We start from the raw sequence: 19,171 nt of genomic DNA, 5'->3' as shown, positions 1-19,171 counted from the left end.
GGAATCGAGGCCTGAAGTTCGGGCGAGTGGTATCGTTAACGAAGCGTTTCGCAGGTCTCTCGCACGCTCGGTGGTCCTCACGTCACGACAGGCGGCATCACGGACAAGTCAATTGCAGTTGCAGCAGCGCGACAATGGACAGGGTCAGCAACATGCCTGGCAGTCATCATGCAGATTTCTCGTGACATGCATACAATTAAAATCTCACAGCTACATTTTTTCAGCTTCGACTTAGGTCGCCGACGGGCATCAACAGCGCGCGAGCGTTAATAAGGCAAACCTTGCCGCCCTCAACCTTGGTCTCGAAGCGAATCTCTTCGCATCCATGCTGGATGTCATCAGTCCTCCAGACGTTCGTCGACAGCTTGTCGCCGGGCATGACGGGGCTTGCGAAGCGGGCCTGGTACTCCTTGATGTTCGCGGGGTCGCTGCCGCCGAGTGCCTTGAGCAGGTCGTGCGCCGTCGCGTTCCACGAGTACAGGCCGTGCATGATGGCGCCGCCAAAGCCCATCTTCTTGCCGGGCTCGGGCGTCGCATGCAGCGGGTTGTAGTCACCATTCAGGCGGTACAGAAGCGCCGACTGGGCATTGGTCTGGTGCGTCAGCACGGCGTCGGGCGCCTTGCCCTTGGGCGGCGGGAAGTTCTCCGTCGCGGGGCCCTTGGGGCCGCCCCAGTTGCCCTGGCCGATGTAGAAGCCCGAGCCGACGACGCGCGAGTAGACCTCGTTCGAGTTGACGTCGACAATGTCTGTCTGCGTCTCAATGACAGTGCCAGGACGGCCCTTGTCGTAGACGCCGAGGACCTTGGAGCGGACCTCGAACTTGCGGCCGACCGAGGATGTGGGAAGGGGTTTGAAGAACTCAATCTTGCGCTGGCCGTCAACGACGCGACGGGCATCGAATTCGGGAACTCCAGGAATAGCGATGGCCTTTTGCGCAGCGTAGAAGTCGATCGTTTCCTGCGAATTGCCCTTGAAGGCTAAGGGGTCTTGTTAGATTGCCGTCTGGATGTTTCGGAGGTGTCGGAGCTTACGGAGGATCAGGGAGTAGGTAGGGAAGACGGCGAACTTGGGGTGAAGCTCCTACGAGGTGTGTTAGCTGCCGGCACGAAAGGGACAGTAAGGCTAGCTGTTGATGGCACACGTACGTAAAGGAAGTGAAGCTCATCGACTGTGGCGCCAATGGTGTTGGCAAAGAGCAGCACATCGCGCTGCAGCCATGAGATCTCCTGGGGAGGATACTCGAATCCGACGCCGGGGCCGCTCATTGTGGACTGGTCTTCGGAGAGGTGGTGTGGTGGTGATTGGGAAAGGGAGGTATGTTCACACGCTCCGACAAACAGATAGACGTGGCGGTTGTGATAATATGTAGATGGCTGACGACAAGCCGAGGCAGACTTGAGAAAGAGGGGTGTATCACGTCTTTATTGTAGCTCCGAGTCGCGGTTCGGCATCCGCGTTGTCAGGCAAGACACCTGGGGGGGAGCTCCCGCCAAACAGTGCCGAGGTTCCAGGTGCTGGTAACCACTTCGTGGCCGGCCCCGCTTGCTGTTCTGTCCTAGCGTCTCGCTGCTTTTCTTCGGTTAGAACGCAATCGTTTTCGAGGGAAGGGGACACAAATCAGTGTTGAAACTTGACGATGCGATGTCGACGAAGTATAAGACTTATCTCAACGCAACTCGGAGAAACATGGCTGATGCCTTCACTGAAATACATTTCATCTCAAGATCTCAGCGCAAAATGGGCCACATGGACACGCAATACCAGAGTAGGATCACCTGCTGATGAGGACTACAATTAAAAGCGGCGACATCCTCCACCATCTTATCAGATGCGGCTGCAGTGAACGGGAGACAAGTGCGGGGGGACATTAGTCTCCTTTGCTTAGTCAGGTGGGCAACTCCATCTGCTCATCATATTCATTGTGGTGAAGATGGCGCCTCTACATCACCGTCAAGGTCGAGATGCTTCGTCAAGCCTTCTGTCAGCATCGGTCATCATGCTGCCCTTCTGTGTCTTGACGAGATTTCTCATTCAAATGTACAGATATCATGACGTTTCCTCAATTGTTGTTGTTATGCTCAGTCTTGAAAGAGCAGAGAGATGATCGTGGGATAGTTTGCCAAAGAAGCATGTCAAATAATTGCAGAGCAGAATTATCAAATCCATCCGTTCACGAATACTTTCTTGATCTGTAGGTACATACACTTAGGTAGATGGCCGGGGCAGGATGAGCTGGACAGCTCACTGGCCGAAATCTGGCACCAGTAGCTGTCTGACATCGGATATGTAGGAAATGGCGAGGCAGGAGCATGGTTGCCGGGGCGTTGAACTGTCACTTACTTGTCCGATTTTTAACGACACCATCCTATGGTAGCCTTTTATTGTTTTTCAACTTGCTTGTTGAGCAACAAGGCTCAAAGTTCTTCCAACCACGCCCTGCATCACCTCCAGTTCCCACAACAAACGCAACTCCCATACCCGCCTTCACTCTTCTCATCTTCCACCTCGCATCCCCTCCTCTGCAAATTTCCGCCAGAGTACTACCATCACTCTACGCGTGCTACCACTACCAGTCCCAAGTCTGTAAAAGCTGCTGCCTACCCTTTTAATTCCTCGACCGGCTGATTTCCTTGCAAGCTGGCGACTTCACGAGCTTGTGCATCATCGGCCTGAAAATCCTCCCTCGCATTGCACGAACTCTCAAAGACCCAAAGTAGCTAAGACCCAACCATGTCTCAGGTGACATCGTCTCAGGGCGTCAAACGCATGGCCCCTGATGCCAAGATGGCTGGCGATGTTAGCATTGGCCTGAACGACGACAAGACTCCAGCCAACGCCAAAAAGCTCAGGAAGGAGCGTCTGGCTCTCGCATATGATACTGAAACTCTCATCAACCGTCGCGACGACATGGATCATCAGATCTCCCGGGCAGCTCAGGATAAGAGCCAGAACGGCGGCGAGCCCCAGGTTGAACTCGTCCTTGCGGCCTCCAACCTCCAGGACGCGGAGCGTCACCACGTGCAAAGACTCAACAACCGCATCACAGAAGCCGAGAAGCTATGGCTTGCTGAGCCCATTGAAACACTTCACTACAACATGGTCTCTCTTTTCGAGCTTCGAGCGCGTTTCAAAGATCACCTTGGCCCTCGCATGGTTTCCACACTTGAGGATGATAACACGTCCTCGTCAGACCCGTGCTCCGATGACGAGGGAAGTATCAACAACGACACCGCTCTGAGCAAGGCGAATTCGTCGGTCAAGCGCCGTGCCCAAGACGAGTCGAACCGCAAGCACGTTGGTGACGATGAACCGCCTTCAAAGAAGTTCAAGCAAGGCGAAAACAAAACTGTCGAGAGCCCTGTTCCTATTCCTGTTCCTATCCAGAAGGCGCAGGGGAATCGTTTGTCCGAGTCCCGCCGCGGTCAAGCAATCCACAATACTGACTTCCATGAATATGTCAGTGGTGGCAAGACTAAACACAGCAAGGACACAGCGCATCGCTTGAGCGACGTTGAGGAAGACTTCTCACGCAGACAACTTCAGAGCTCGGAGAAGCACGCCGAATCCACTGCCGAGAAGAAGGCCAGGAAGAAGCGGGAGAAGACGATGAAGAAGAAGGAACGCAAGCGCACCAAGAATGCCACCTCGCAGCACAAGAGAGGTGAAAGTCGCCGTCGGTCTACTGAGAAGAAGGCTGATGATAACTCGGAGGACAAGCCTGCCCCTGAGGTGCGCCGGGTCACTGCTGTCCCCATTCCAGCTCATTACCCCCGACCTGACACTCCTCTCAAGTCCATCTCTTCCGTCCCGCTTCCAGGCCACTATAAACAGACATCTGCCCAAGCAACGCCTATGAGTGTTCGCCACGGAACCAAGATCCAGGCTCCTGTCGACCCTGGTGCTGTAAAGCATCACGAAGGCGGCCCTCGCCGCCCTTACCTCCCGATTTTTCACTCGGCAGACTACGCCACTGACGGCCGTGATGCCATACCCAAAACTGCAACCCCCGACCCGAAAGCCAGCACAAAGACCTGGCGTCTAGAGAGCAGCGAACATCGCCGCTCCCATGGCGGATCCGACATCACCATGCGTATCGGACGTATCGGCTCCACCGACGATACCATGCGCCACCCTGACCCGGCTGACGAATCTCCCGTTGAGGTTGTCCGCAAGAACAAAGATGGCCGGCCTAAAGGCAGCAAGACCCAGACCGCCACGACCAAAAGCCCCATCGCTCCATCCAACGCAAAGCCCGCTACGACTATTGCCACCAGCCCCATGGCTACGCTGCCTTCGACGGGCAGCCAGCCCTCAGAGCTCGTTCGCGTGCTGGCACCCTCCAACCTCGTCCCCATCGCTTTCTACAGCCCAGCTTCGATTCACGAGCAACAAGCCAGAGAGGCGAGATTCAAGGCCCAGTTGGAGAAGGATGCAGAGGTCTTCGTTCGGGAGAGAATTGAGTGGCGGCGCGCTATGAACCTTGACTAGGTATGCTCTGGCCAAGCCAGCGTGAGAACCTTGCTACAGAACATTCCACGAAACGCATGCGCAATGCTTCACCCCCCCGCGAACTCAGTTGCATTGATTCATGTCATTTCTTTCTGGCCTGGACGTTGGTCAAGTGGGCTCACTGCAAAGGAACCGTGATCCTCTGGTGTTTGACACTCAAGTTACGATACACTATTTGTTTTCTCGGCTGAATGGGGAGGCAAGGCCGGCTCTGTCTGCTTGTTAGGCTATGTAAAATAGAATAAGAGTTGCCTGGAAAGTTCACAGCATAACCACAATTGTAGGGCACGCGTGCTTCTGGCTACTTTTCCGGCCTTAGATGTCTCAAACTGTGCGGCAAGCCCTAGAGAGAAGACAGAATAACAAGGCAATGACAAGACGTGGCTTAGCCAAATGTGCATACTCCATAGGGCCCTCTGGGATCAGCGAAGGATTCAACATGCCCGTTGTCTCTCTACCATTATATACAAAGAGGATTGGTCCGCAGATCGTAAACTGACAATGTCTACGCTACTAAGCGGTCAGACCCAAGATCTACTGCTAAAAGAAGTGTCATGAAGTTAAGTATTCAGTAACGTTTACTCTCACAAAAAAAATTCATGGTCAGAGGCTGTGCTGGAATCCACCCAGGAAGGGACGGGCCAAATCGGTGTAGAACACCCAGGCACCATAAATCTGTTCATCACTGGTGGCAGTTCAGACCGTGCAGGAAGCCGTTTGCGTGTACCAAAACCAGTTCCAAGAGGGCGTGCCGATCCGATATACTGCACTTCCAGGGAGAGAACCCCCCCCCGCATAACGTTGGGGAATGGTGGAAAGGCAGATCCCCAACACCGGGCCAATTGACCTTTTCGCTTTTGCAGGTCTGGTAGGTTCGCACGTATCCTGGTGACGAGGTTCCTTGTGTTGTTCGTCATGGCGCAGTCGCGATCGACCACCATTGTGCCACTGCCCCCGAGGGCCTCTGTGTTTATGAGCGAATAATCCCGTGATCGTCTGCCTGAACTCCTGAAGCTTGCAGCCGATCCAGCAGAGGAGTTCTGGCACGAGATGTTGGGCGACAGCCCATCACTGGTTCAGTCCATGGCTCCGAGGCAGCGTCAGGCCTCAGTGCTGTTACACGAAACGGCGGGGACGCTCCCATGTTGTGGGCAACCGGGCCAGCCACCATTGTACCTGACCCTCTATGACCGAAGGCATGCCGATCTCAACGGTGCAGATCTTGGGGGGAAGCGACTCTCAAGACAGGCCCGGCGATTTAGCACTGAATTGACAACTAGTTGATCAGCCGGACGGACGGAAATGGGAGGTCTAGGTAAAGCCGATCGAATCGCGAGACCATGAGCGCAGCAGATGGTCAGTACTGACGGGAGAAACGCAGAAATGCTGTCAGGAGATTTTGCCCGCCTCGTCTGTGGCATGCTCTCCGCCGCCTGTCAGCTGTACCCACAACCCGCAGTTGAGAAGGGAATTGAGTTTCCAATGGGATAGTCTGGAGTCGTGCATGTTGACTCGCGAACAACGTTCTGGAGCGATCACGTTACTCGAGTCGGCGACGAAAGTGGAAAGGTGAGGAGCTGGCTTGCCCAAGCACTGAGGGGAACAAGCTTAGCGCTGCCGCAGTCTCATAGCGGCTGAGCCTTAGACGTCGGCAGGCGCAGTAGTCGACACCATGTCACAGGGGGCTGTGGTACTGCCGAGTCTCGTTTTCATGGTTCAGGCTCTTGATGAGGAAGCCAACAGATCAACGGTGGATAAAGTACCCCCCTCCCCCCCCCCAAGCACGTCCCGTGCGAGGTTGTGACTGCGTGTCGGTCAGTGTGGTGTCGACCCTCGAGCCAAGCGGCACAGGTTGCTGGGCAGAAAGTGAAGCGAAGCTGCAGGCATTCAGCCAGACCGGCTTTCCGCAGGTACCATGAGGTATGGCGGTCAAGAAGGAGGATGGCAGCGTCCAATTCCCTCGGGGCACGGGGACAAGCGAGCGAGGTTGGATCTTGCGTCGCGCGTCTCGGCCTAGGATGCGTCGATTTAGTGCTCCAAACAGAGGTGCAATGACTAAAGCCTTTGCTCTCGTCATAGCTTCCCCGATTGGCCAGACGCAACTGGGATGCATTCATGAGGACATCATGGGGTCGCAAGGACCAACACCCTCGACAGCCACGTCTGTAGCTGGCAGACAACCTTGCAAGATTCACTTACCTGACAGTGGCGTGCCATTGCCAATGCACGAGCTGCATGCGATGGCGTTGCCGTAGAGAAACACATGGTAGGCAGAGGTGCAGAGCGGTGGCCTAGAACACGGCTCGTGAGATGGTGGTGTGAGGACGTGCTGGGTGACGGGCCATGGTAGGTCGAATGCGCCGATGATTACAGGGTGCTTGTTGCAACAGCGGGCGGAGCATGTTTTTTCGATGGGCTGACAGATTCTGGGTTTTGGTGATAGCAACGGCGCCTCTCGCGTTCCACCATAGTCAACGGCCGTTGCGGTCGTGTAATTGTCACGGAACAGGGGGGTTACAGGATGCCTATGTTTTTAGCTGAGACCCCAGACCAGAGCTTTTCCAGCGCGCGATGGCATGATCAGGACATTGCAGCGTTAGTCTCGTTGCAATCTGCTATCGATACAAGTGTGTGGGCGATCTTCAAGGACCGAGAAATGCAACTCGAGAGTCGTAGCCTTTGACTCCTTGCATTGCGTCGGCCAGAGAGCCACCAGGACGCATCCCTATGATGGCGGAGCATGAGCATTGCTGTTTGTGATCTTTTGTCATCGGCGGCGCTCTTCTCTTCTATTTGTCAAGGTTTGTCGTGAAAACGGAGTTGTGGCACAGCCAGCGACAAAAGATAAACTTGGAAGACTGTCATCTTGACGAAACACAACTGTAGTCCTTCGACCCTGTGGTATCAGTGGTGGAACCCGGGATAGGGAGGTAGGTCGCATTCACATGAAGTCAGGAGTGGCTGTGATGCCATGAATGGCTGGCTTTCTTGAGCGCACCTCACATCTCGCACTTCACTCACCTACCTTCCCCGACATGACCTGGCCTGTGCTCGGCGGCTATTACTACATTGGTTGGCGATCGAGCCCCCCCCCCCCAAATGATGACTTGGCGACCCGATATCGCTGAGGCGGGTTGCGTTTCCCTGATCCGAACAAGCCATATCCTTGACAATGGGACGGCGCACCTATTGTAGGTGCAAATGCGAGACGGACGTGCTGGATGGCTGCCGATGGATGTTGCAGGTGAGCAAGTATGACAGGCGGCGACTGTGTGATGACCATGGCGGATGAATCAAACTATGTGGCTCCGTACATTTGTGTCCGGGTTTGCCGCGTCATGATGGAAGTGAACCGAAGCAAAGAGAGGCATGCGTCACGAGCACATCGAAACCAGATGACAGTGTACAGGAACCCGCATCCGACAATTGATGGGTATTGGGGTCTGATGGAAGATGCCGCGGTGCCGTGATGGTGATGTGCGGGGGAGAGGTTGTAAAGAGGGTGCTTGGGTACCTACTTAGATCAGGTACTCGAGCGGGAACAAACATGCACACTCACACACAGACACATGCACAAGAACCTACGACACCAGTACGCTTGCAGAACGTGCTACAAACTCTCAACGCGTGCATGTACATCGGCTTGGTGCTCATGGGCAGAGCGGCGCTGTCGAATGAGATGTCCCCCCCTACGACAAGCGGGAACAAGTGGGAGAGTAAAAATGGCAAGGCAAGCTACATGTACGATAGGGTGTCGAGGTCTACGCTCGGGTTCGTCGACACGGCGAAGGGGTTGAGAAATCACTACTACCTGACGTAAACTTTGGGGCTAGAGGGCTTCGGCATGCAGCAGAAGGATGCCGCCTGGCCAGGATTGCGTTGGCAGCGACGGCTCTGCCGGCGCAGCTAGTAGTCAGCGAGACGATGGAGGGTCCTTTTCGACCTTTTGGGGGTGTTTTTCTGGGGGGTGGTCTCGATAATCTGAGGATGCGTCCAATGTCTACAGTGACGGCAGCATGAGAAAGGCGAGAGGCCACGGATGGGGGTGGTGTACGATGGCGGGGCGAAGGAATCGATGCTTTGGTGGTCGATCTGTCCCGAGGCGTCTCTGACAGACCGATGGCAACTCGCAGAGTACTATCGGTCTTGCAGATTCTCCCAAGGGGCTCTTGGGGGTGGGAGGCTTTGCCATGCGATGGTGAACTTTCTGACCAGAATTTTGTGAGGGTCGGATGCTGCCCAGAGTTTCGATTGGCATGGTCTTCTGGAGTTGGGTGGGTGTGTGTGTGTGGCTGGCGACGGGACAGGCGAAGAGAGGGGATAAGCTGCCATCCAAGACATATCCACATGAAGTTCACGACACAGTGATCTGGGTTGGGGGTGACGTGGAGGGAGAAACAGAGAGACACACGATATCTTGCGAGCACGAACCTGCCTGGCGTCCAAGTCAATATGGTGCCTTTTCGCGGAAGGGACACGAGGGACGGAGATTGTTTGCCCTGCACCCTGGGCGTTTTCCTTCCTTTTGTCTGTTTCCTTCACGGACCTTCTTTGAGGTGCTTGACGCAGACTAGATCCCACATGCGACTTGCCTGTCAGCAGAAGGGAAAGCAAAGCGAAACAAAGCAAAATCAGTGGCTCAGGTCCTTTGCATCCCAGACCCGTTTCTACCGTTTCTACGGTTTCACACAGACTGCGCAGTGCTCTTGAGCTTTTGCCTCTTGTACATGTATGCAAACATTCGACGATGGGTAGATAATAAACAACACAACCTCCGTGCGAGGAGAAAATGGGTCGACTGGGGGGACTGGCACAGTCTGCCCATCTCTATCCCCTTGCATGGTAGCGATCCAGGCAAAGGCGCAGCGACTAAGCTGCATCTGGTATGGGTACGGAGGATTGCATAAGAGATGGGCGTGTCATGCATGTACCGCTACCAGGTGTCCCAGCAGCCTCCGTCTTGTCATTGGGTGGGAAATATGCTCCTTCCCCGCTCATACCGCGGCTGCTCACACTGTAGACAGCGCCAACAGGCGGCTTCCCACCACAGGCACTGTGATGGGGGGTGACTGAATGAGGTGGGCACCTAACGTAAGGCAAAACGAGCACCAGTGAGTGCCAGCGCTACCGTTTCGTCCCGGCCTCCAGCCAAGGATGGTGGTGGTGGTGGTGCTAGATGCTAGCTGCTGGGTGCTGGTTGTTGATGATAGACCCGAATTGCCTACCTCACAATACGGGTGCAAGCGCAAGTGAACCCACCTACCCCATGCTTCAGTGGTGTTCTGCCCACCACCTGTTGTGTGCCTTCCGCCCCGTCCAATCCAACTTGCCTGGATTCAAGAGGCAGTCAACAACCCTGACGTGAACTTTCTCTTCGCCCTCTTTCCAGGCCTGAGAAAGCATCCACACCCCTTCAGTCGTCCCTTCAGAGTCTGTGCCTTGCCGCCTCTATTTCGTCCGCCTCTGCCAAGTCAATCAATCGGCTAGACAGGAATTGAGTCAACGGCACGGCTACTCCTCGTCACGCATTGCACGGTTCTTCTCTTCTTCACTTCGGATCCGCACACCTTGTCCCGCCCTCCGAAGGACGTCGATTCTTTCCTTTTTCTTTTCTTTTTGCCGACTGTTGCTGCGAGCCCACCGGTCAGCGACTCTCTTCTGTCTCGGATCCCTGCTGTCGTGCGGTTACTGAGGCAGAAACAACTTTCTCCTTGTCCACCTGCAGCGCGCCAACGACGGCTGATCTCCGACCTGCCTACTCCCGATCACGCACAACCCATCGCCCGAGCCCCGAGCCCGCGCCTCGTCGTCCACGGTGAGGTCCAAGAATCTCGCCCGTTCGAGCCAGACCACTTCCCTCCGTTCATCGATATGTCGGGGGGTCTTGCCAACCTGTAGTTCTGGCCGCCTGCCAGACTTCTGGCTACAACATCCCCGTCGGAACGGGTGAACCACTGGACGACTCCAGAGCTCGCCTCTGACGCGTCCCGACTGTATACCATCGAACACGCTATCAAGTCGAAGCTGCTTTTGTGACTTCGCCTTGAAGTGCCGAGAAGGTACGACCCGGCCAATGGTATCGACGACCCTGGAAAATAAACCTGGCCACCCTCAACAATGGACAGCAAAGATGCCAGCAACATGTTGGCCCCGCCAGCTGTGACCTCTCTCCGAGCACAGTCGGCTGGGGTCATGGAGCGGACGTTTTCCGAAGACATTAGAGAGGAACGAGAGGAGCTTCGGGAGGCTGCCGAGCAGACTCTCAATGTCATCATGGACCTCAACCTCGACGGCACCATACGATGGGTCAGTCCCTCGTGGTCTGAGGTCATCGGGACCACGGCAACCTCTGTTCCGGGCACAAGCATCAGCGACCTGATTCTTGGTGACAACAAGAGTGTTTTCTCAGACGTTGCTGAGGCCATGAGATCCGACGACTCACGCAGCCAAAGGGTACGCTTCGCCGTTCATGCAGGCCCCCTTTCGCGACTGTTGTCGCTCGATGACCTCCAAGATCCTCAAGGCTCGCCTGAAGAGCCCCCCGCACACGCCATTGAGCTGGAGGCCCAAGGCATTATGGTGTACGACGTGGTGTCGGGAGGAGAGAGCCATGTGAGACCATGACCCCTTGCATTCGTGGCAACGCTTTTACTGATGCACCGCTTCCGTCTAGACTATGTGGATGATTCGACCCTGGATCGCGCCCCGCGAAATCCAAATTGACCTACCTGCCGTCATTGTCGACAGCTTGGGATCCGGGGCTGAGGTCCTCGCCAGCTACCTGACCCAGCTCGCCGAGTCTGGCGTAGAAGATCCCGAGAACCACCCGCCACCACTGCCAGTCTTGTGTCGCATATGCGAACGTCAAATCTCGCCCTGGTGGTTCGAGAAGCACACCGACCTGTGTTTGCAGGAGCACAGGGCCGAGATGGACGTACAAATGGCTCAGGAGAACCTCACAGAACATCGACATGCCATCGTCAAGGTCCTCGACGCATTGGAGGCTAGGAAGAGTCGCTCCTTGACAGGTGAACAACCGTCGCTTCCCCTCGCCGAGTACAAGGGCCTAGCCATCGGACCACCTCCTTCGAGCCAGTCGTCGCCGGGCACATCGGTGTCTCAGTCAAGAGACCGGTCTGGCACGGGCGGCTTTGGTCATGCCAGGGCTCGCTCGTTTGCCATCCGCCGTCCACAGGCCAGAATTGTGGAACTCTTGGTGGACCTTTGTGACACTGCCATAGAAGTAAGCACGCCAGCCATCAAGGAGTCATCCTCGCATGCACCTGGGGAGCTCCGAACGCAATCACCGCAATCCGAATCGCGCATCTCCCAGGTCATGCACTGGCAGTCGCCGAGCACAAACACACTGGAACAGGAGACAGGGTTGGCTCTGCTTTGCGCCGACACGGAAAAGGCTGCCAAGGCAAAAGTTGAAGCTGTGTTTCGGCACCGGAAAATCATCGAGTATGCTGAACGCATCAGGGTCGAATTCGCCGTCATTGTGCAGGATTGCATTGATGAGGCCATGCGGAAGGCAGCTCGTATCGCCTCTGGACGTCTGAGCGATTCCACGGAGGACGAAGCGGAGGAAGAAGACCAGGAGATCACACCTGCCTTCGAAGAGCCATCATTCTTCCAGCAGGACCCCACAGACAACACGTCTGCGCTGGCCGCTGCGCTTCAACAGGTATCGCTCGGCGAGAATGCCGACTACACTCGGCCAGTGTCATTTGTGGGTTCTACAAGATCGAGCAGCCCCAAGGAGTGTCCTACACCCAAATCCAACTTTGGCAGTCTAGCCAACAAGGCTACAGCTCGTGACTCGAGACGCGGCTCTATCATGTTTGAGAGCGATACTGGCGATAGTGACGGCAGCATCCGATCTTCGTCGCTGGCATCGCGGCAAGCACCGCGGACAGACTCGCCCATATCCGAATTCGGCGACCTTCGCCGTGCAGCAAGCTCGCGTCAGCATCATCGTCGAAGCCTCATCCTTCCAGGAACCTCCTCACCTCGACGACAGGAGTCTCCCTCGCGCGCAACGCAGCCGTCATCGCCACTCCGTATCAACAAACCTCGGAACTTCGTGTTTGGACATGATGGCATTGCTTCTCCCGAGGCATCCCCCATGATGCCGGGCAGCGAATTCTCCTCCCCGGCCGTGGCCGCAATTCACCACCATCGACGTCAGTCATCTGCCGCCATGTCTGAATTTGCCATGAAGCCTCCTCCATCACCTCGCTTGGGAGCTCACAACCCCCCTCCCCAAGCCCGACCAGCGCCGCCCTCCATCAAGGATTTCGAGATCATCAAGCCCATCAGCAAAGGCGCGTTTGGAAGCGTGTATCTATCAAAGAAGAAGTCGACTGGCGAATACTTTGCCATTAAGGTGCTCAAAAAAGCAGACATGGTTGCCAAGAATCAAGTCGGAAATGTCAAGGCCGAGCGCGCAATTCTCATGTGGCAAGGGCAGAGCGAATTCGTTGCCAAGCTCTACTGGACATTTTCAAGCAAAGACTATCTCTACCTGGTGATGGAATATCTCAACGGCGGAGACTGTGCCTCTTTGATCAAGGTTCTTGGAGGTTTGCCTGAGGACTGGGCCAAGAAATACTTGGGCGAGGTCATACTTGGCGTAGAGCATCTCCACAGTCGAGACATCATTCATCGCGATTTGAAGCCTGACAACCTACTCATTGACCAGAAAGGCCACCTCAAGCTGACTGATTTTGGCCTTTCGCGTATGGGTCTCGTAGGCAGGCAGAAGCGAGCCCTCAACAACGAAAACAGCGACCCCACCCCGGACCTCTTGAAGCAGGGCCCATTTGCTCGCTCGGCTTCCATGGCCTCCTCTCGCTCGACTTCACTGGACCTTCACGGGAACTCGCCGTCGCCTAACCTGACCCCCCAGTCCACACCTGACGTGGGAGCCAGTCTCGGCCTCGGCCAACCATCGTATTTCAGCCTCGGCAACCCACAGCAAGAAACACGCCGGGTATCCAGTCATCGAAGCGACAGTGGCGGCAGCGAGGCTCTCGCGAACATGCTGCAATCATTCTCACTCAATGATGCGGAGTCAAGTAGCGCTATCATGCCGTATGCCAAATCGCCGGTGGATACCCGGCCAGACAGCAACGCTGCAAGCTTCCCCGAGGCAAACTCCTTTCCAAAGCAGTCAAGCCTACAATCTCAATCCCAGTCAAATCTGGATACCTTGAAGAAGAGCACACCTCCGCAAAACAGCATGATGCCCCCTCCCATGGCCTTGTTTGATCCAGAGGACACTAACAGGCGTTTCGTCGGCACGCCTGATTATCTTGCGCCTGAGACGATCAACGGAGAGAAGCAAGACGAAACAAGTGACTGGTGGTCGGTCGGCTGCATCATGTTCGAATTCATGTACGGATTCCCGCCCTTCCACGCTGGTGAGGCTGAGCACGTGTTTGAGAATATCCTGGCACGCAAAATACAATGGCCAGACGAGACGGAATGCGAGATATCGGACGAGGCTAAGGATCTTATTAACAAGCTGCTCTGTATGGAGCCATCCAAGAGACTTGGATCTAATTTGGAGGACAAATTTCAGTCCGGTGGTGAGGAGATCCGGAGCCACCCTTGGTTCAACGGCATCAACTGGGACACCTTGGTTGAGGATGAGGCTCAGTTCGTGCCACAAACTGAGGATCCAGAAGACACGGAGTATTTCGACGCTCGCGGTGCGGTTTTGCAGTCATTTGCAGAGGAGATGGAGGATCAAACCTCTCCGCCTTCGTCTGCAGCAGGATCGGACTATCCTGATCGTCCTCACGATGCGCTATCCCGTGTGCGATCACAGGTTAACTCGATAAAACGTGGGCTTATGCCCCTTCACATCCCACCCCACGTTCGAGATCTGAAGACTCGACGCCTCAGCGAACCGGTTGTGGCGGACGATTTCGGCTCGTTCGCCTTCAAGAACTTGCCGGTTTTGGAGAAGGCCAACAAGGACGTCATCCAGAAGCTGCGCGCTGAAGCCTTGGCCTCGCAAAACAAACCCTCTACTAGCCCGGGGGGTAGCGTCACCTCACCCGGAGGTTCGACAGGCCTGGAGGGCAGCCCAGTCATGTCAATGCCTGTGCAGAGAACAATTTCGAACGCCAAAGCCAGGCCACAATCGCCCTCTGGACTGAGCGTGGCCAACTCGTCGCCCAGCCGAGCGTCTCAGCCATCCTCGCCGCTGTTGGTGTCCTTTGTGACTGGACAACAAGGGGAAGGACGACGCAAGGCATCGAGTACATCCTCCGGCCTCTCGCAGCAATCGATCACCTCACCTCAGTCCAACGGGGCGATCGACATCCCCAGGGTGCCTCCAAGCCTGCAGAAGGCTGCAACATCTTTATCAGCGTCACCTGTAAAGGGTCGGGGCCAGGCGCCTCCCCCATTGGCATTGTCACCGCAAAAGTTGATGGCAACGCCGAGACAATTGAGCTCTTCATCTACTGGACGATCCCGCTCCTTGACCGTTGGTTCTCAATCGCAGGAGGGCAGTCCGATCACCTCCGACGTGCTCTCACACCATCGCAACAGGCGTAGTCAAGTCTTCGACATGTCACCGTCATCCTCCGACAACGAGGGTGAAAAGCACAGTGCTCTGTTGCGTGTACAGCGCCGAAGGCAAAGTTCCCGTCGTCTCTCACAGATTGCCTTTGATGACGGCCCGATGTTCAGGCCACTGGACGTGCTGATTTGTGAAGATCACCCAGTCTCACGCATGGTCATGGAGAAACTCTTGGAAAAGCTGCGTTGTCGCACCATTTCAGTCTCTAACGGATCTGAAGCAGTACGCTACTCGATGAGTGATATCAAGTTTGACATCATCTTCCTCGAGTACCGGTTGCCACAAATCAACGGTGCCGATGTTGCACGTATGATTCGAGAGACGAAGAACACGAACTCGCATACCCCGATTGTTGCAATCACAGCATATTTGAAGGAGTTGCAGGCGCCGCACTATTTCGACTCGCTGATCGAGAAGCCGATTTCAAGCTCGAAACTGTCGGAGGTGCTGAAGAATCTTTGCCGATGGAAGCCCCAGTCACCAGGGCTGAGCCAACCTCTACTCCTGCCTCACCCTGCACCATCGGGCCTGCGCAGAGCCAACTCGCGCTTCGACGACAGCCCAACATCAAGCTCGTCCCTGTTCGCAGGTCAACCGGGCAGCAGTGTGGTCACCTCAAGCCGGGAAGACTCGATCAGTTCCAGTATGTTTGGAGACTCGGAGTCGGTGACCACTGATGAGGTCCCCGTCGTCATCAGTCGCAAGGCTACAGGTGAATGGGATGGCGGGGGCCTGGGCATTCGCGAAGAGGAGCTCCTCACAGCCAATGAGTCTCACAAGACTCATCCGCACTTGCTCACGCAGCATTCGGCACCCGCTCAAATCGAACAATCCTTGAAGCCTGTGCCTTCGCAACGACTGGGCGAGAAGCCAAGGGTCAAAAAGGAGGGAGTCGATAAACGCACAACTGAAGGCACCGATTCGGCAGACGATGAAGATGACGAACTGGGTCTTGCGCGCGAAAGTAAGCCCTTCCGGGTGAAGCCGCTGCTACCGAGTTCGAAGCTTGGAATAGAGATGATGCGCGCCGACAGCCACGATAGCGTTGCGCTGGGGTCAGAGAGTCTCCCAGAACCAATCACACAGGTGGTAACACCATCCAAGGAATTGGGAGCTCCGCCGCTCGACGCGGTGCCGGATTTGACGTCGCAGACAACGCCACCCAACACGGCGGGGTTGGCGGGTAGCACTACGCCGCTTGGGATTGACGAGACGCCGCGGCCAAACGCTGTGCAACGTGGGTCCAGCGGAGAAGAAGGCGAGCCAACGCCACGGCCGACGGAAAAGACGGGACCACTCATGGGATAAAAATCATGTCGAATGGCGAGCGGGCACCGGTTGACTGCGTGAGGGCAGCTCTGGCGAACAGACTGCTGAATCTGTACACTTGGTTTTCTTTTGTTTTATTTTCCTTATTTCCATGTTTCCAAGCGAGGCGTTTAGGGGTGGGCAGACGAACTGGCGCGAGGCAGACTGCACTCAGCTCGTATGGTTTGTGGCCCCGCGAGAACGACATGTGAAAGGCGTTCTCTGAGACGGGTGAGGGGAGGATCGTTCTGCTTCTTTTCAAGTCTCTTCATCTTTTTATCTCGTTCATTTCTCTGTCTCACCCTCTCTTCTCTTCTTTCCGTTCGATATTTGCGATCCAGGCCAAGCAACGTCGAGATGTCACCGAAAAAAAAAACCTTCGACTCTGGAAGCCAACAATCAAGCGCCACTCTCGAGTACGATTTCTCTACACATCATTCGTTATGGACACTCGTACTCTAGCAAACAACAACACAACACATATCTTCAACAAGACCGCACTCGGTCGTTCTTAGGGATTTCATTTGTTCTTTGTGTATACTTGGGAGAAAGAGGAACGCAGGCGCAGGCGGTTTGATCCGGCCAAAGGTTGGGTCATCGTCAGACAGCTGGGACAAGGGGAAGTAGTGCCAGCAAGGTTTCTTGGGGGGCCACGTGCTGATTATTCCACGGTGCACGGAAAGAAATGGCGTAAACGAGTCACAAAATTGAACCCCTTTTGACTCAATGCTGATGATGTCGGCGAATTGAATGCTGCTGACGCGCGTGGTGGAAGGGCAGCAGCGCGCAGAGTAGAGCGAATGTGGCTAGTGAATACAGATGGTGTGGCACAGCACGGCCTCATCCCGAGATGGGGGGGGGGGGGCGTCAGCCCTGATCGGCAGCGCCCTGTCAATGCCAAGGCGTCATGCGGATTCCCGGCTTGGCCTTCTTGGCATGTGGGTGGGAGCAGAATAGAAAGCTGCATGGCAGATTCGGCGTCCTCTGTCGACGCGTTTTTGCCCCCTTTTCGTAGTGTTTGGGCCGAAGAAAGTCGACGACGAGATGCAAGGCGGATGGAGCGGGTTCATTCACAGGCAATGGATCGAGCACGTTTCTTGTTTCGCCAACATGATTGGCCAATCTGGTGACCTCTGCAGCCGGAGATAAAAGCTTGAGTCGACGTCGCTCTCGGCCGATGGGGGAGGGGCCAGGACGCACGAGGGTGGGATCTGGGATGCTGTGTGGATTGTTCTGGGAAAGACGGCACGCGACCAGCGAGCGGCGGCGGGGCGGAGTGACGTACGAGGAACTCAATTGGGAGATGGAATGGTGGTCCCCTTCTTTGCTTGCCAATGTCTCTGGCGCTGAGGAAGTGTCCTGCCTTTTTTTTTTTTCTTCACCCGTCCCTTGATTTCACGCGGTAAGCGGGGGTCGGTTCGTTCGCCCAAGTGGGGATCGCCGGCCTCAAGTGAAGGTCCTTACTCGCCGCGCTGCCGACTGGTCCCTACCCAAACTCGTCAGCCGGTTTTGTGCAGCACCAACAGTGCTAATCCAGGGTCAGGTAGCCTTGTCTCTCAACCTGGGTCATCGTCTGCCAATCGCCGGTCCACTACCGCGACAGCGTGCTCAATCTACACGTCCCCGGCCGTCTGGTCGGCTGTTCGCTCAGGCTAGTTCTTGGGTGTGTGTGTGTGTGTGTGTATCTCTGGAGCAGAGGTGCCGGATGGACCCTGGACGGGCTGGCCATCTCTATTCTATTTTTTTTGCCCACCCACCTTCCTAGATCCATGAGAGAGAGTGGGGAGATGGCCAGATGGCGCGCGCGCGCCCCTCTGATGGCGGCGGGGGTGGACTGTCTGGGCCCAAAGGGTCATAAAATCATGTCAAAGCTGGAAAAGTAGGAGCTGGCTGCTGAAAGCGACTTTTCCTTCCCTCAGGAACATCTCAAGAAGGTTAAGTCACCCTTTGATCCTGCCCTCTGCTCTCGGGTGTCTACTCCCTTCTTCCCTCACGCTCTTCCCCCCTCCCCTCTCGCGACTCCCTCCCTCAACCGTTGCCTCCTCGTTTGTAGTGCTCCCTGGCTTCTGCAAGCCATCGACGCTATTACTTTTCCCTCTTCTTCTTCACCATCCTCGTCCTTGCAACAACCTAGCACCCACCGTTGCAACGTCGAAACGGTTCTCCAGGCCCACAGCCAACGTCCACCACACGGGCAGCCCGCCATGGCTGAACTCCTCCGCCACCACGAACACCACGATCCTCGTATCGGCGAGATCCCCGTCCCCCACGGCCCTGAGACGGGTGACGAACACGATGACTTCCCTCGCGAGCACACCACCGAACACGAGCGCCGCATCTTCGCCCACATCACCCGCCCAGATGACTCGTACACGCCCGAGGGCGTCTACTGGGCCGATTTGCCCCTCCGTCAGCGCATCACTTTCGTGACCAAGGTCGATCGCGAGGAGGCCGCCCGCGAGCTCAAAGCCACCGGCCAAATGATGAAGAAAGATCCCCTCTCGCCCATGGGCTGGTACTTCCGGAATGCCATCCTGCCCGGCGCCGGTCTCGGTCTTGAGGGTTACGTCCTGTTCTCCATTGGAAACTTGGAGCCGCTCTTCCACGCCGTGTGGCCCGAGTGCTGGGGTTCGTCTGGAACGGCGTGCGCCAGCAACTGGGTCGCCTCGGGTCACCTATCTCGAGATTGTCGGCATCATGATCGGTCAGGTCGTCGTTGGTGTAAGTTGGATCCCCTTCTGATTCGAGGTCCTTTC

The 19,171-nt window shown here is 55.8% G+C and overlaps 6 protein-coding genes across 6 annotated transcripts in view; 4 read left to right on the top strand and 2 right to left on the bottom strand.

The window, feature by feature from the left end:
* Positions 1-220: 220 nt before the first annotated feature.
* On the bottom strand, positions 221-1,266 carry VDBG_06067 (peroxisomal multifunctional enzyme; the record flags this gene model as incomplete). The annotated part of the gene is made up of 3 exons (XM_003003579.1): positions 221-978; positions 1,033-1,081; positions 1,147-1,266. 3 exons carry the CDS (start codon positions 1,264-1,266, stop codon positions 221-223), a joined length of 927 nt encoding a protein of 308 aa, XP_003003625.1.
* Positions 1,267-2,731: 1,465 nt separating this feature from the next.
* Positions 2,732-4,489, top strand: VDBG_06066 (predicted protein; the record flags this gene model as incomplete). Its single annotated transcript, XM_003003578.1, has 1 exon — positions 2,732-4,489. The coding sequence occupies one exon, from the start codon at positions 2,732-2,734 to the stop codon at positions 4,487-4,489; it is 1,758 nt and encodes a 585-aa protein (XP_003003624.1).
* Positions 4,490-7,306: 2,817 nt separating this feature from the next.
* Positions 7,307-7,547, bottom strand: VDBG_06065 (hypothetical protein; the record flags this gene model as incomplete). The annotated part of the gene is made up of 2 exons (XM_003003577.1): positions 7,307-7,390; positions 7,536-7,547. 2 exons carry the CDS (start codon positions 7,545-7,547, stop codon positions 7,307-7,309), a joined length of 96 nt encoding a protein of 31 aa, XP_003003623.1.
* A 510-nt stretch (positions 7,548-8,057) lies between these two features.
* On the top strand, positions 8,058-8,490 carry VDBG_06064 (predicted protein; the record flags this gene model as incomplete). Its single annotated transcript, XM_003003576.1, has 2 exons — positions 8,058-8,281; positions 8,346-8,490. 2 exons carry the CDS (start codon positions 8,058-8,060, stop codon positions 8,488-8,490), a joined length of 369 nt encoding a protein of 122 aa, XP_003003622.1.
* Positions 8,491-10,627: 2,137 nt separating this feature from the next.
* Positions 10,628-16,415, top strand: VDBG_06063 (serine/threonine-protein kinase ppk18; the record flags this gene model as incomplete). The annotated part of the gene is made up of 2 exons (XM_003003575.1): positions 10,628-11,122; positions 11,184-16,415. The coding sequence occupies 2 exons, from the start codon at positions 10,628-10,630 to the stop codon at positions 16,413-16,415; spliced, it is 5,727 nt and encodes a 1,908-aa protein (XP_003003621.1).
* A 2,204-nt stretch (positions 16,416-18,619) lies between these two features.
* VDBG_06062 (inorganic phosphate transporter PHO84) overlaps positions 18,620-19,171 on the top strand; it is a gene marked incomplete at both ends in the record, with an annotated part of 2,110 nt that continues 1,558 nt past the window's right edge. The window contains one exon of the mRNA XM_003003574.1: positions 18,620-19,043. Coding sequence (XP_003003620.1) covers positions 18,620-19,043 — 424 coding nt within the window. The remainder of the gene's footprint in view (positions 19,044-19,171) is intronic.

This window comes from Verticillium alfalfae, genomic scaffold (assembly GCF_000150825.1).
Source record: "Verticillium alfalfae VaMs.102 supercont1.7 genomic scaffold, whole genome shotgun sequence".
Lineage (NCBI taxonomy): Eukaryota > Fungi > Ascomycota > Sordariomycetes > Glomerellales > Plectosphaerellaceae > Verticillium > Verticillium alfalfae.
This window is presented reverse-complemented; position numbering and strand designations above follow the sequence as displayed.